The sequence below is a fragment of the Tachypleus tridentatus genome, chromosome 7 (genome assembly GCF_004210375.1).
Source record: "Tachypleus tridentatus isolate NWPU-2018 chromosome 7, ASM421037v1, whole genome shotgun sequence".
NCBI classification, from domain to species: Eukaryota; Metazoa; Arthropoda; class Merostomata; order Xiphosura; family Limulidae; genus Tachypleus; species Tachypleus tridentatus.
In genome coordinates this window covers 67530200-67548168 of record NC_134831.1, presented here as the reverse complement: position 1 = coordinate 67548168, position 17969 = coordinate 67530200, and the positions used below count along the sequence as shown (strand labels likewise).

The window sequence follows — 17969 nt, the reverse complement described above, 5'->3', positions numbered from 1 at the left end:
AATATAAAATATGTAAAAGAAATAATATCAATCAGGATAATATTTAGAAAAACTGTTATGCAGAATAACATATCTAAAGTCCACGTAGCTTGAACTATAAAAAGATATCCTAGAGCACATTAACATACTAGGGAAGATAAATGCCAGTTGTAGTGGGTGCTACAGATGTTTAAAAATGTTAGGAGTTTTAATGGACTAACTATGAACCAAGTTTAACTCTCAACAAGTTTACAAACATACACAATAAACGAATAATCACAAAATCTAGAACCTAAATACTGCCTTATTCTTAAATATAATTATTTATCCTTTAGAATATGTTTAAATTTGATTACGGGTGAAGATTTTAACTTTAGTGATGACATAATTGTTTTTATTACGCTGGACCAAAAAAAAATCAAATGTAAACCTCTACATTATCAGGTTATGTAATTTTGTTTATTCGTTACTTTCAGATTTGATCGAGACGTGACGTTCAAATATCATCTGCCCAGAGTTTTTTTGTTGTTGTTGTTTTCAATACAGGGTGTTCGGAAAGTCACTGTGCACTTATATATTTAGTAACAGACAAAACTGCACAGCGACTTTCCTAACACCCTGTAGAAAAGCCATACTGGATTATTGGGTTATTAGCAATGTCCATAGAAAATAATCAAACCATGGATTTTAGTGTTATAAATCCGAAGACTTATCGCTGTCCCAGTGAAGGCCCATTTGACGATCTAGATTATTACAGTAAATACGCTGGCTGTTGGAAATGAGATGTGTATTCTTTTTTTACTGGTAATTCGTAAAAGTGAAACTATTTAAAAAGACAGTTTATCATTTAGCGACAATTTTTACGGTTGCTTTTCAACGGGAAAACCTAACAAGCAGGCAGACATATCACCTCACACACACTTAAAATATAATCTTGTTTAAATAAATAAAAGATAATAATAACAACCTTTGAAAATAAATAACTTTAATATTTGTTGTTGTTTTTTTAATTTTGTGCAAAGCTGTACGAGATTTATCTGTGCTAGCCGTCCCTAATTTAGCAGAATAAGACTAAAAGGAAAGTAGCTCGTCATCACCACCCACCGCCAACTCTTGCGCTACTCTTTTACCAACGAATAGTGGGATTGACCGTCACATTATAACGCCTCCACGACTGAAAGGAGGAGCATATTTGGTGCGACGGGGCTTCGAACCCGCGATCCTCAGATTACGAGTCGAATGCCTTAACCCACTTGGCCATGCCGGACCTAAATAACTTTAACGAAAATAATTACTGTACCCAGAGTAACAATCATTATTTGCACGAGAATCTCAAGTACCGCTGATTATCTAAGCAAGTTCTCTTATATACGGAAGTCCTTACTAAGATCCTAAAATAATTTGAATGTACAACTACGTCACACTTATCGAGAGCATGTTCAATTGAGCTTGATCCAGTCGTGAATCTCAAATTTACATATTCTTTTACACGAATTAACCACGCACGTACGCAATGGGGTTCAGTAGAACCCTCTATTTTTGTGATATAAAAAATTATGTTTATATAGTTATAGCGCAGCTGCTTATGGTATTTAACATTTTCTACGTATTCTACAATCTTGTGGTGAAGCAATTTTTGGCTTGAAATAGTCGTAATGCAATAGCTTTTGTTAACGCTTCGTAATGGGAATTTTGAAGCCATATTGTTATTGCCAGCTTTTGTAGACTAAGTTATTTACAGTAGGCAAATTTAATACACAATAATCATAACACTGCTATCAATAATGAGACTGGAAGTCAGTTATTTACGGTAAATCGCTCTAGAACAATGGAGCATGCTAACATGTTATTTTAGTAATACAAACGTGTATGTATATGATAGCCAATGATTGAAATAACTAATATATGCGTGCATTCTTATAGCAAAGCCACATCGGGCTATCTGCTGTGTCCATCGAGGAGAACTGAAACCATGATTTCATTGTTGTAAATCTGTAAACTTCCTGCTGTCCCAATGTGGGACAATAGCTAATATACTATTGTTGTAGAGAATTACTTAAACTAATAATATAATTTAACAATTAGTAACTACCCTGCAAGTTGATAATACAGTACTTTACTAATGATAAAACATACATGTTTTTGCTAACTTAGGTCTAGTTTCTTATCCAATGTTACAATAGAACAATCATTTGTCGACTTTTCTACTATATTGACTATTGACTCAATAGTCAATAGATTCAAGACCCAAAGGGATTCAATCAACTTGCTATTATCGTTGATATCCTCAACTTTAACAGGATATAACTCACATTTTACATATAAAGCCATTCCTCTTCTTTCTTTAGTATTCTATCCCTATTAAATAGACTGTAATCCTATATTTCAAAGAAACTTCTGTCATTAAAATCATCTGCACTTAACTTTGTTTCCGTTTTCCCATTATATCAAAAATCCTTCATTCCGATAAGTGCGCTGAAGACATCTGTTTTATTTCTTATACTTTTAGCATTACAACGGTAACAATCAAGCCTATCCTTATAACTATTTCTAAACTTATTTCCAATGCTAAACTTTTCTTTGCCTCTAATTCTTTTTTAATTTAGTTTATCGTGGTCCTCACTTCTGTTTACTCTTAGTTTTAAAAATGATTTACAGCCTTATAGCTGAGTTAATGGCGGTAACAAACAAGCCAACCCCTATCATATTTAAATCTAAACCATTCATTCGAAAAAGCTCCCTTCCTCCAATGAATTGATTCCACAATTCCTAAGAGCCAATCTGCTCATCCATACATACTAACCTACGCTTAGCAATTACCCCTACTGAACAACTCATAACTTCATCCTCACAGTTAATTTTCGGCAGTATCTCGGACATAATTACGTCTCTTTTATTTCAATGTCTTTATCAACCCCTTGTATTAATTAGTTAGCTCCTGTGACCTACCTTTCCCTCCGCCATTAGTCCCTATATGCAACACAACAATTGCATCTATTCCAGGCTCCTTTATTATATCTCCTGCTCTGTTAGTTATATTCTTCGGGAAAAATGACACAAGGAATGTGTACACAAGTTGCATTCATGACAAATTTGTTCAACCATCCCGTACTTGAAAGAACTGGAAAAATGACACGAATATTCACTTATTCCGTACGATTACATACCAAACACAGAATCTATAAATTTCCATGTGATCAGATTTGAAATGAGCATTATAAAACCGTTGTACTTATACATCGAAAGGCTTACGAAGCTGAAAGAAGCAGAGTGTGTATCTGGCATGATAGTCTAACGAAGGATTGATTTGCAGTGAAAACTACATTGCAGGGCTGTAGTCAAGATATACAGCCGTGAAACGACTGTACGACTGGATATGGCGATATAGATTGTAATAACGTATTGAAGCCCCAAAATCATTTTAATATAACATACCCAACCAGTATATGTCTTATATGATACAAATAAAAACAACAACAACAACAAAGTTTTAATTTAGAACGTCGTGCACCCCGTCTATGAGATTAGCTGCTTTTCCATAGAATACTTGCACTGTATTGTGTATACAGACTATTTTATGACTGTGACATGAAACATCTGCAAATCTGTGAATCAGTTTTTGTGACTGGTTAGCTAGCTGCACAGAGAAAGTAAATTGTAATACCAGTTCTTCTCCAGATTTTTTCTAGCTTGAAAAAGTTAAGTAATAACTGACTGTATTTACGCACCTTTCTTTAATCATTCAGCCCCTGTTATAAATTTCAGTTCATTTTCAAGTAAAGTTTTATTTATTTCTTTTATTTCCATTATTTTAAATTTATTGCGGTCAATCTACTACAATGCTCTGGCTCTTCTAAGCAATATGATCACTAGGTTTGTTATTCCAAATATTCCTCCAATGGAACAACGGTATGTCTACTGACTTCCAACGCTAGAATCCGTGTTTCGATACCCGTGGTTGGCAAAGCACAGATGGCCCATTGTGTAGCTTTGTGTTAATTACAAAGAAACAAAATATCTTCCACATATGCAAACTCCTCGTTGTGAAAATCAGATAAACGAGTAAATAGTCTACCCTTCAAATATCACAGTCCTTCCAGATAAATGGATCTCATTTGAAATCTTAAGATAATTTAAAACGTATTGTCATACATCACTTTATGACTGATAAATACCATGAACTTTGGAGTGCTGATCAGTCCTCGTATGTGGTCTGTGATTATCATTCGTATTGATTGTCAAGACATTTAACACTTTTCATCTGGACTATTAGCTGAATGGTTGTCTACTCTGTCTGCTCCTAAAAAAATCACGAATTTTACTAATACATTCAGTAACAGAAAATATTTCTCTTGTTCACGCTCTTTGGTGATAGACTACGCATTGCATTTATAGGCAATCCCAACTCTCTATGTAAGTGAATTATTACCATTTTATGGCTCGTTACTTCATTCCATGTATCAGATAGCGATTATTCTAACACTGTTATCATCGTCCTGATATATTTTCAGGTATGGTTATTTGTGAATCTGTTAGATCTTTCTAGCAGTTTATTTTCTTTTCAGTGTTTTTACAAGTCTTTATTCCGTGTATTTTGAACACATCACACAGTTTGGTAATGCATACATCCTAACAATTCGCACTGCCTTGAAGCTCCAGACATCGTTGTTATCCGAAAATTGAAGTTGAGGACAATATACACACACAATATATATATATATGTATATCAAATTTCTTAGCTGCGATTGTGCAATATTTGCACCTAAATACAATTGATTTTAAATATTAGTAAATATGATGAAAGCCTCCTTTTACAGGCTTCTAAAACCTCTGATTGGAAAAAAATTCATATTATTATACTGTGATTAATTATGATTTAAAGTCACAATTTTCAAGGTTTTGTGTTGCACTTATATTGTGAGTCTAGTTTCTATGATCGTCTTTCTTATGAAGAATACCATTGAATTTGAACTTTATGGCTTGTGTGGTTTCAATAACGTCAAATCCGTGTTCATTAAAATTTTAAAGTAACAGAAGGTTCGTAAACTTTACCTTATTGGCTTTTATGGTTGAAAGCTTTTTAGTTGTAAGTGTAAACATTACTTTGTGAATGATGGTGTTACTACAGATTGAAATAAGATGTAGTTTAGGGGTTCGTTGCTGAACGATTTTTTTTATTTATTTTTTTTTGCCTCCATGGAAAACATTTAAGGCTTTCCTCTTTGAAATGGCTGTACAGCGTTTAGTAATCTCGATGCAGGAATGTTTTTATTTCTGAAATATTTATATTTTCTATTTTTAATTCCAGTAACATTCTATTCCCAATTGAATAATGATTGGTGAAAGAGCTTTTCTTTTTGCATCTGAATGAATATTCAAAAAGTAGAAAACTTGGCATATTGTTAACTTTGCAAATAAGTAGAAATACAATATAAATACCAGCAGTTGTATTACTTTTTGACCTGTATTTTTAATTCATTGAGGTAAATTGTGAAACTCTTATGTAGTAACTTTAACATGGCAAGGCCCTCAGTGGCACAGTAGTATGTCACACCACAAGAAACCGGATTTCGATATCCGCCGTGGGTAGAGTACAGATAGCTCGTTGTGTAGCTTTGTGCTTAATTCTGAACAAACAAACCTCATGACGGGTTCCCGCAATTTTACGGATTTCAAGGGTAAAATCAAGGCCTCTAGTCTTCATAGTGGTTGAAGTGTAGTTAGTCCATTGTGTAGCTTTGTGCTAGAAATAATCAAACTAGAAAGGAACGATTTGCACATAGGTTATCTGCATGATAAACAGGTCAATAATAAAGTGTGACACTTTATTTCTATTGAGGTATAAAAAATATTAATCATATTAGTGATGTATTGAATTACAATCCGTGGATGTTCAGTCTTCTTTATTATCGGTCTTTTCTTTCCCTCTGTGTACGTCATACACAAATATCTGTACTCATAAAATCATCTTTTTGGGTTTAGTTTCGTACTTGTTTTTTACATATGTGTAGTAGTTGTTAAGGAACGCACCTTCATAAACTATACACTGCAGTCATTCAAGTTTCTCTCAGTATTATCTTCACTTGTGACTTGAAAATGTAGTGACGATACTGTGGAAGTTAAAGGTTATAATCTAAAGTTGATAAATACATTTACAAATTAAAGTATTTATTCTAATGAATTTGTCTAGACAGTTGCCAATATATAAAAAGATAAATACAGTATTGTGATAACTTTCTTAAACCCAAAACATGGAGTTCTTTTTTTCATTTTAACCAGTATTACATTATAAATATTCCAGATCAGGTATTTTTTTTTACGTTGATGTTTTATTAGTAAAATGTATTACTGTTCAGCTTAATAACTGCTGTTCAATCAATATTAAGCATCATCTGCCATGAATAATGGGATGGTCTAGAAAGTTCTGTTCCTCTGTCGTGATATGTGGTATCTTGAATAATTGTTCACATTACTCAATGATTTTTTTTCACTTTTATCTCAAGACGGCGGTATTAAAACTTTTAATAAAATAAAATAGAGAACATTTGGACTTTTTTAGGTTATCTTCAAAGAGTTTGCAACTGACCTTTGCCGAGCACGTCTTAGGGACAAGAGTGTAGACGGGTACGTTACAGTATATGTAAGGTTATCAATTAGTGTAGGTATAAAGGTGTTTCTTTATATCGGTTTTAGTTGTTGTGTAAGTAAGGCTTCTTTGAGTTTGCGTTTGTTTCCCTACCTAGTATCTGAGTGTTTTCCATGGTTATACTGTGTTTATTTGATTTGCGTGTGAAGGTGTTTTTGTTTGTTTGTTTTTGTTCTTTAAATCTGGTTTCCATTTTTCTGCTTGTTTCTCCAATATAGAAGTCATGGTAGTTGTTGCATTGTATTTTATAAATCATGTCGGTGTCGTGTTTGTCAGTGTAGTTTTTACATAGCATGGATTTTAGTCTTTTACCTGGTTTTTGAATAAATTTGGTGTTTACTAGAATGTTGTATTTTGTTATGTTTGTTTGTTTTCCAAATGTTGGTTATTTTACCCTGATATCAGGAATACATAGGAATACATAATTCGACATTTGTGGTGATCCTAACACTTATTCTGTATTCTGCTTCCAATCCTGTGGAAGCAACGTTACTTTCTATTGGTTGAACCCCGGCTTTATTTCGTTGAAGATGTCATTAAATTTACTTAGCCTGTATGTACTAATATTACATTAATTTAAGACTACCTTCCAGGATCATGACAACCTTTCTGATGACATGATTGAACTATTATAGGATTTTTTAAAACTTTCTGATAGCTAGATTTCTGAAGACTACAACCTCGAAATTAATTATAGCAAAGGTATGGTCAAGCCTAGAGCAGTCACAGTGATTCTTTGGCCTTAACAGTCTTCAATCGAAGTCATATTGTTTACTTTGATTTAGTGTCTCTAACAACATTCTTTATCTGGTAAGCTTAAAGATCTAACACTATCATATTTCTTTCCTCTGAATGTCTAAGTCTTCCATAATTCAGATATTAGTCTCTATACTAAACTAACCGTAAGGGTCATTTGATAATCTTTAACTTCAATAATTGATCTAACAGCCTGCCTTGGTCATTTTACGTAATTATCTTAACATGAGCTACGGTTTTTCTGATCGAAACAAAACCTGTATTCAGATTATTTATCTTGGGTTTCATTGTGTGATGTATTATTGTAGTTGTTGGGTTCTAAAGTTAGAAGCTGTATCCACCATCAATGACTTAAGTATAAAAACGTTTTTTACCTGACATAAGATGACTTCTTAAGTCTCAGTTTTATCTAGATAGGTACCACTGTGACATCAGATATGTTCTGTCTTTCCTCTTCATATTTAACTGAAGAAGAGCTGCAAGCAAGTTTCCATCTCAGCTAATTCTTATAAATTAGCATATAGGTTGCACATCTATACAACTTCCTAAGTGGTAGACTGATGACGTTTGAACTCAAGGTTTAATTCAGACTCAACTCCGCTAGGTTTGTCATTCTTTCTACTTGTCCGAAGATTTGTTAGGTGGGTTTAAATGTGTCTGTTCCCTAAGCTAGCCTCATTTTTTCTCTTACAACTTACATCTTTTGTATGACAATCTGCCTTATACATGTAGTGATAATTAAGTATATTTTATGCAAACGATATCCTAGGTATCATGTTTCTTATAAAGCTCATGCTCTAGCATCGATTGTTTTTGAATTTCGTACAAAGCTACTCGAGGGCTATCTGTGCTAGCCGTCCCTAATTTAGCAGTGTAAGACTAGAGGGAAGGCAGCTAGTCATCACCACCCACCGCCAACTCTTGGGCTACTCTTTTACCAACGAATAGTGGGATTGACCGTCACATTATAACGCCCCCACGGCTGAAAGGGCGAGCATGTTTGGCGCGACGGGGATGCGAACCCGCGACCCTCGGATTACGAGTCGCACGCCTTAACGCGCTTGGCCATGCCGGGCACTCTAGCATCGAAAACGTAACTACAGTTCTTATGGTTATGGTCACATGTTCTTGCGTAACACAGTAATTTCTATTCTAAAAATTTATTCGAAGAACAATGTTGACGATTTTAAACTATGCATTTTTTACAAACATTCCACGGACCTTCTGGTGTTTATGACAGCTAGCATCCAAGACCATGCTTCACAATCTGAATTTTATCCAGGATCAGAGACCGCTAGAGTTCTGAATGTTTTTGGATTTTTCTAAATAAAAATGCATTAATATGTGGTCTGGCGTTAAACTGTACTATTGCTTTATGTAGTAATGATGAAGAACGAAACCTTAACCAAGATTTTGGAAGATGTGGAATTGTTTTCCAAAGTATCTTACTCGCTTAATCCACGCGAAACATGGATTCGTGGCCTTATAACCAATTCGTAGATGCAATAATAGATGATGACATTTGAGTCAGGCTAAGGCAAAGTAGATGTACATCTTTAAAGGAAATTGTAACTTGAATCATTAAAAGTTTGAGATAAAGAACCAAAAGCACTTTCCAAGAACAATGAAGTTATCAGCTCAAGTCGTACAGAGAAATCACTCTGATGAAGGTGTTGAAAAGTTCAAGGACCCAATTATTCAACTTTTAATTCAGAATTGTAGAAGTAAATCAAAACCCTAAAACAGAAGGTGTTTTAATTGCAACGTGAAAGGGAATATTGTCGAGAACTGCAGACAAAGAGTCTTTAATTGGAGTGCTGATTATTCAGAATGGAAGAAATAAACCGCATAACGTAACATGTTTCAACTGTGACATGAAACGACAAACTGCTAGAAACTTCTCCCAAATGATGACAGAATAAGGTAACTGCAATCATTGTAGAAACTCTGGACAATATATCGGAGTGTATAATGAATCAGTTATTGAGAATATACCAAAGAATTGGTTGGTTGTCTTAGAGCAAAGTCACATTGGACAATCTGCTGTGTACACTGCAAGGAATCGAATCTTGGATTTTAACACCGCAAGTTCAGTTGGGTTTGATTTTCTAGTTGCGTCTGAGCACTTCAGCAAATTTAGTAAAATAATTCTATTGCATACTAGTTCACTTTTGGAATAACACCTGATAAATAAAAATGTAAAACTACTTCGTAGTATACAATTTGTAACGATTCAGTTTCTGTGTCACTTTGTACGAACATATTTTCAGCAGTGATATTTCACGAAAAGTTTAATGTGGACGAAAATGAACAACACTTTATAAAATATTTATGTCAACTGCTGAAAAAGAAAGAAATCCAATAATATATTTCGAATAGCTTTAATAATACTTTATTCAACAAGAAGCAACAAATGTTTAACAATATTCAACAAATTGATAGCAAGACAATCTACATAGGTTTAGCCCTAAAATTGGTTATTTATAAACACGAACTATATATATTTATATATAAGCCAGAAAATTAGTCTACCACGTATACATATCAACTTTCACAAGTCATGTTACAAATTGTATAATAGTTTTGGAGTTCTGTGGAAGGACATATCATGCTATCAAACAATAATGTTATAGGATATGTTTTTTTATTTATATATTCATATTACTTCATGGCTAGAGAGAATATTTAACTTCACCTGATAAGCACATAGCTTAAGTATTATAACTTTCTTGAATGTTTAGAAAGTAATTTAAACTATATAAAACAAAAGTTATGTGAGACTAGAGGAGTTTGTTGATGGATTATTGAGTCAGCTAACTAGTTTGTCTTGCACTGTAAATTTTGATTTTTTGTTTCCAAAGTTAGGTGAGACTCTGGGAGTTTGTTGATTGATTATTGAGTCAGATAGTTAGTTTGTTCTGCAGTTTTTGAGTTTCTAAAGTTAGGTGAGAGAAGAAGAGTTTGTTGATTGGTTATTGAGTCAGCTAACTACTTTGTTCTGCAATTTTTGTGTTTCCAAAGTTAGGTGATAATAGAGGAGCTTTTGATTGATTATTGAGTCAGCTAACTATAATAGTTTGTTCTGCAATGCAAATTAGATTTTGTGCTTTTTTATTGAGATGTTATTTATTTGCGAACAGACTTATCGTTAGTTACGTTGAACTTCCACACATTGTAATGAAATTTAAAAAATGTTTGCGTTACATTCAAGTAGACAGGATTTTATGCTATATTTTTACATAATAATCCGAAATTATCAACAATACACTATATAAGAAAAAAAGTTAAATTGTCGTTTTCAGTGATGTACTTTTATATTAAGTTATCGTTTGTGAATATCCGAACCTAGCGGTATACGTAAACATGTCTTTACAATATCGTTGACATTAAAAATATAGCTAAAACTATCACCAATTATAGTCTCTATTGAAGTGGTCGAAATTCTCTCAGTTTGGAATTTTTGTGACAAGATATCGACAGATAAAAGAGGAAAGATGTATTATAGGATAAGACAGCACACCGTAAATTTCCCTGCTACACCTTAGTTATTTCGTTGTAGTAAAAATGCGGGTTTTCAATTTATTCATTTCGCGATTTTGAAGACACATGTAAAATGGGCAATCAGTTGACATGCTTCGTTGTTATATTTCCAAGCTAATGTTTCCTATAGTGACTACTGTTTTACTCTGAAATAACGAATTCGGGTTACTTCAATGAAACTGAAGACGGTGTACTAACTGTCAGGTTAAGTAGTGTATCAATACACGGTAATAAACGTTTTGTGAAGTGGGCTCATAACAAAAAAATGAACTTCAAACGTAACTCCTATGCGTTTTTAAGATTAGCGTACGGCGACATGGAAAGTGTGCAAAAAATGGTTTCTATTGTTTGTTAGTTTTTAATTAAGCGCAAATCTACACAATGGGCTATCTGTGTTCTGCCCACCACTGGTATCGAAACCCGGATTCTAGCGTTGTAAGTTCGCAGACATTCCGCTGGGGGCAAGTTTCTATTTACCACTAAGTGTCTCTGTAGTCGGTTAGTAAAGTATACTAACAATAATTAATGTTTTTTATAGTTAGCTAGTCGAACGTTAAAATACACCATTAAAGAGGTTGAGATTAATCAACTGAATGATGACAAACAAACAGCGATTCTCAATCTGTTACTTGCAGTAGAATGTTAAAATAAAAACAATAGTCATCAACTCACGATATGTTGCCCTCTTTCCCGCCCTGATCAAATCCTCCTAGAATAAAAAATTAAGAAGTCATGCATTGTTTATCTCCAACGTACTTTATTACGGAATTAGATAAACATAACAGGTCTTCGTTGTTCATGCTCATGATAAACCAACGGATATTCACGATATTTCATCTCTACTGTGAATGTGCTGAAGTATATTGTATAGTTTTGAGTGTAGAAAAAATAGACATCGTGAAAACAAAACAAAAATACAATGTGCTGGTAGTCGAGCGAGAGAAAATTCTACAAAAAATGCAGAAATATACATGGAAATTCAGGAGAGATTTTTTGAAGTGACCATTTTAAACGCCTATGTACTTAGCTTTGAACTAAAGTTTCGCATTCTTATCTCTTTATTTAGAATTAGACAATTCTAGCAAATATATAAAATTTTTTCTGTCGTTTTTTTGAGCTCACCATAAAATACAATAACCCTCAATGTGCTAAATTAACCTGCATAATATTAGCGTATGTGAAACATAAAAAAAATATTTTAAAATAAATTGCCGTCGTAAACTTTCCTATATCCTTTAACCACTTTTCTATAATATCAGATAATGACTGGTGTGGCAGGTTTAAAGACCCATTTCATCTGATGGGAAATGAACCTTTCGCCAGATTTTTATTCTTATAGAGCAAAACTCATAATATGCTATATGTGTGAGTATCTGTTTCTAATAGCAAACCCATCTGCTGTGTCTACCAAGAGGAATCGAACCCTTGGTTTTGGTGCTGTAAATCAACAGACTTACCACTGTCCTACCGGTGGACTGTATGTTATATGCGATCAATTAAACTCTGCATTTTTGCATTATAAGTCCGTACCATTATAGCGGTCGTTCCGGGAAACCTATTAATGGATTATTTATCTACTGACATTTTCATATTTTACCTTTATAAATGAAAACTATTTGGTAATATACAATTATTTTTAGATAATAATAATATATAAAGCTAGGAATTTATATCAGGCCTTTCAAACAATATTAATCATATTTAAGGACAGCGAAAAGTTCTGTTATTAAATTTCACGATACATTCCATACTTTTACACAATGGTGTGTTCGTGTAGATGGTTGAGAAAGAAACACACTGAAGAGCTCTGCACAACCTGAGATATCAGTTGTAGTATTTTGAAAATTTAAAAATCTTCTTACATTTTGAATCCCACTTGTACGAAAGTGCTAAATTTGATTGGAAGGGCAGGTAATCTTGCGATGTAACTTGAACGAAACAAATCTCTAACACATGCAACCAAAATAAAAATATTTTGTTTCGAAATAAGTCTTTGACATTACGTTAATTGAAATTGAAATTTACTCACGGATTCTCAATATTTTTTCCTACAAATACATAGATACACAGACGATGACACTGCGGACAGTACAATACCTTAACACAAATTTTGTTAGTTCGATGCGATAAAAAAATAATGCTCCAGAGCATTTTACGTGAAAAATGTGGGCTTATGAGCAATTTTATTACAATGTAAGCCTTAACTTCGATGTCTTGGCTACATGTGGATTAAAAAAGAAAAAGTTGTTATCATTTTAGTTCTTTCGTGTGAGCAAACGTTCAATATTTTCTTTTATTTTAAACCATAAGAATATCAAAGTAACCAATCGTGAGCATATAATTTAAAAAATCGGATAGTTTTGGTATGGCTAGTGTCAGGAGAAAACGATGAAAAAAATAGAAAATTGTTCAAATGTAATATCATCAAATGTAAACCTCTTGTTGAGGCACTCTTCAAGTCACATGACGGAGAAATAGTAAAAAAAAACACAAAAACATTATGTTTTAGTAACCTTTGAGAAACAAAGATGTACATGATAAAGCAATCGTTCCAAGTTAATCTCAATTTTGTTTCATATCTTAAGCTCAACACGGATAAATATTTGAATGTTAAAGTTACATTTCCCAACCTCCCACTTTATAACCACTTTCAAATACGTTTGCTATGCCTATGCTTAGCCAAATAGTTTATATTAGACCAAAACAATGATTTAAAAAAAAACTATAAATTTTTGAAAGTTTTAAGTGGTATTTACCCCTAAATTTAAAATACAACCGTTTTCTAATAACGTTTAATAAGAGCTAAATTTGAAAAAGCTATTAAAATTTCTGATTATAATAGTAATGCCTAATGTTTCGAAATCGAAAGAAAGCTTAAATTCTTCCACAATCATATAGAAAACATTTCGACGGGAATAATTTAAAACGTTTCTGTAAAATGTAACTACACGTCATTACTTCAGCTTTCAACTTATATCAGCCTATCACTTTCCTTTAGGCTTAAGCTTGTAGTTATCTTGTGACATTTTCCCGAGAGCAATTCGTTTGTGAACTTTCTACTTCCTGTTTCAGTTCTTTATGTGGAAGATGAAGTTGAAGAGGATCTCTCAATCTTCTTAAGTTATCTTCCGTCTCTGCTACTGCTTTTCTTAAGGAATTGTAAATTTCCACGTCTAAGCCTTCCTTCCTGGCCTTCTTGTAAAAGGTAATTAAATATTGTCTGTCATGTACATCGGATAAATAGTATTCCTAAACCAAGAAAAATATTTTCATTAGAAATATCAAATTAAATATTTCTTTTAATTCAAATACTATTTTCTATCGATACTTAACGTTTTATGTCATTTAACTAGGATGTTTGTTTACCAGTAAAACACTAATTAACTTTGACCATTTAGAGTGAAGCCAGTCAAAGTATTTACTTATTTCGTTTTAGCACAAAATTACACAATAGGCTACAAGCGTTTTCTTTACCACAAAAAACTTAACCACATATTCTAACTTGATAAGTGTGTGACCGTTTTGCTGACCCATAATCGAACCTGGAGGAAACAGTTTCGTTTGTCAGAGGTGTGGGATGAAAATTGAAAGTAAGGGCCAAGGTTTGTTTTATCTAGCGAAATTTGCACCCATTACAACGAGATCCAGATCTCGTCTTAGGATCTACCTAAAAGTTCTTGGATTTTCGATTAAATTTTATGCATTTAATTGTTTGTTTTTAAAATAACAATTTTCTTAATTTTGATGCATTTTTACTAAAATAGGTTGAAAAGTGCCCCCTTCTCTATCCTACGATACTATTTGTTGATACGCACAAAGCTACCCAACAGGCTATCTGTGTTGCACACATCACGGGTATTGAAATATTCGGACTTATTGATGAACCACAGAAGAGCTAAAGACAAATAAATACTCACTAGGACATTTTTCAGGTCATTTACTAGTGTTTTATCTTAACCAACCTGAATATGCTCGCCCTTTCAGCCGTGGGGGCATTATAATGTTTTGTTCAATCCCACTATTCGTTTGTAAAAGAGTAGCCCAAAAGTTGGCGGTAGGTAATTGCCTTCCCTCTAGTCTTACACTACTAAATTAAGGACGACTAGCGCAAATACCCCTCGTGTATCTTTGCGCGAAACTCAAACAACAAACAAACAAAACAAGACAAAAATTAGCTATGCATCTCTCCTCAACAACTGTTCACAATAAAACTAAAATGAAGCAATTTATTTGTTCAATACTCTCTTTCGAGCCCCTCAGTAGCACAGCCGTATGTCTGCGGTCTTATACTGCAAGAAACCGGGTTTTGAGCATAAACAGTCTTTTGTGTACTTTTGTGCTTAATAACAAAACAACAACAACCCTTTTTTAAGTTCCCTGTGTTACAAATGTTCCATTTATGAAATAGGTAAATAAATATTCATATTACTCTCTGGTGCATTCTATGAATTCCTCATCACTTAAATGAATCAAGAACTCCTCGGTTATTAATTATTACACATTTCAACAATTTTCATATAAAGAAATCCAAATCTTAGTTGAAAAAGAGTGTAAAAATACCACACTTAGTAAGTTTATCATCTGGCTTTTCATGTGTAGTAATTACATGAAAATGTCCACTTTGAATGTTTTGGCTATTTTGAAGTAGCATGAAAAATGGCGGATTTAAAATAATTTAATCATCTGCTAATTTGACAACATTATCATCTTTGGCTCCTATTTGGAATTTAGGAATTGTAAAGAAATGTCGGATTTGGTTAGCTTAACAATTCAACAATTACATGGAATATACTGGAATTGGCTAATGTCTGCAGAGCCTTGGACAAATAATTCACTTTTGGGGAACTTTCCTTTCTGGAATTTAAATGTATTATGTAAAATATGGATCGGAAATTTGCAACGAATCATTCTATAGTGTTATAGAAAGTGAATAAATTGCTTCAATTAGATGTAACATTTTGTTTACCTGTGTTAAGTTTGTTTCGTTAATTTAATGAACTTGGCCCGGCATAGCCAAGCGATTAGGACGCTAGGTCCATAACCTGAGAGCCGTGGGTTTGAATCCTCCTTATACCAAATGTGCTTGCCCTTTATGCCATGGGGGCATTATAATGGTACGGTTAATCCCACCATTCGTTGGTAAAAGAGTAGCCTAAGAGTTGGCAGTGGGTGGTGATGACTAGTTGCCTTCCATTTAGTCTTTCACTGCTAAATTAGGGACGGCGAGCGCTGATATCCCTCGTGTAGCTTTGCGCGAAATGAAAAACAAACAAGTTTAATGAACAGAATTAATTCGCAATTAATTATGGGCAAGTAAAGCTTCCAGAACATCATGAGTTTAAAAAAGGATAGAAAAACATTTTATCAGAATGTTGGCAAACGTATCTTCTAATTTATTTATTTATTTGAGAGGGGAAGCCCCTGAACATCCACTTCTCTACAGCCTTGGTATATAAATAAGGATTTTTTAAAAATAAAAACGCCATTAAGGCTACCTGTCACCTTGTCACTTTTGAACTGCCAGCCAGAGGAATAGTAATTGGCCGATAGCACTCACCATCAATTCTTGGGATAGTTTGCCAGTAATGAATAGTGGAATCGACTGTGACGTTATAATGTCTCAGGGTTAAAAGAACGAATATGTTCGACATCGGGTTTCGATCCTGCAACTTGCGGATTGCAAGTTAAGTCCCAGACCTTTTAAGGCGAAAATAACGGAACTTAGTAATTAAGAATTACACGTAATCGTCAGTTTTCATGACATACATTGTTTTAACACATTATTTCAGTTGTGCCTGATTTAGTGCACTAGACAAAACTGGGCAGAGTGCAGATAACCCGTTGTGTATTTTTGCATGAACACAACAACCAATAACAACTATAAATAATCTAGCTATCTAATATTTAGTACTTACATTATAATTCCAGTTAAATTTATTACTTAAACAGTAAGCGAAAGTGCGAGGTTTAATTAGTCTAATAATTAAAAACTGGATTGAAATTACATAGAATGCAAATTTGATCAAAACAATTTTCAAGGAAATAAATGAAATTGACACGTCTGGTCAACTTAATTTTAACATAATTATGGAGAATTTTTGTTTTAACCGGTTATGTTTTTAGCGTATTAAATCCGGGAAACTGTAGAAACATGTTGGATGGCTTTAGCGATGTTGTCATGAGATAAGCCTAAAACTTTTCATTTTGTATTACTAACAATTGTTTTACGATACTTTTTATTTATGAATTATTTACTTGTCATTGGATCTATAAATACACACACACACACACAAACATACACACATAACTCAGCCAAAAAATAAACGTCATCGCAACATGCACACAACATAACAACCCCCCTTACGGTTTGTACACCGATGTTTCTTTTGTCGATGTATCTGTATCACCTCTTCTTTTTTTTCCCACAAAATGAAATCTAACTATAACTAACCTAAGGTTTGGATACGTTGTAAAAAATCACTTTATCTTTTCTTTCAGGCCCGGCATGGCCAAGCGCGTTAAGGCGTGCGACTCGTAATCCGAGGGTCGCGGGTTCGCATCCCCGTCGCGCCAAACATGCTCGCCCTTTCAGCCGTGGGGGCGTTATAATGTGACGGTCAATCCCACTATTCGTTGGTAAAAAGAGTGGCCCAAGAGTTGGCGGTGGGTGGTGATGGCTAGCTGCCTTCCCTCTAGTCTTACACTGCAAAATTAGGGACGGCTAGGACAGATAGCCCTCGAGTAGCATTGTGCGAAATTCAAAAACAAACAAACAATCTTTTCTTTTGATGTTACTTGTTACTAAACCTTCCAGTGATACTGTTGTATGTTTGCGGACTCACAAAGTTAAAAACCGGGTTTCGATTCCCATGATGAGCAGAGCACAGATAGCCCATTGTGTAACTTTTTACTTAATTAAGAATATCCAACTAAAATACAGTTGCATCTTATTTTATAGTAAATATATATATCATTTCTCCAAACTGTCAAATTAATGAGAAAATCACAAAATCTTGGATTTTTAAACTTTTAAAAAGTACGAAATGCA

At 33.7% G+C, this 17969-nt stretch overlaps 1 protein-coding gene across 1 annotated transcript in view; it reads right to left on the bottom strand.

Annotated features, from left to right (window-relative positions):
* Positions 1-9763: 9763 nt before the first annotated feature.
* Positions 9764-17969, bottom strand: part of LOC143257687 (calcium uniporter protein, mitochondrial-like) — a 53352-nt gene continuing 45146 nt past the window's right edge. The window contains exon 7 of the mRNA XM_076516730.1: positions 9764-14170. Coding sequence (XP_076372845.1) covers positions 13934-14170 — 237 coding nt within the window. The 3' untranslated portion in view covers positions 9764-13933. The remainder of the gene's footprint in view (positions 14171-17969) is intronic.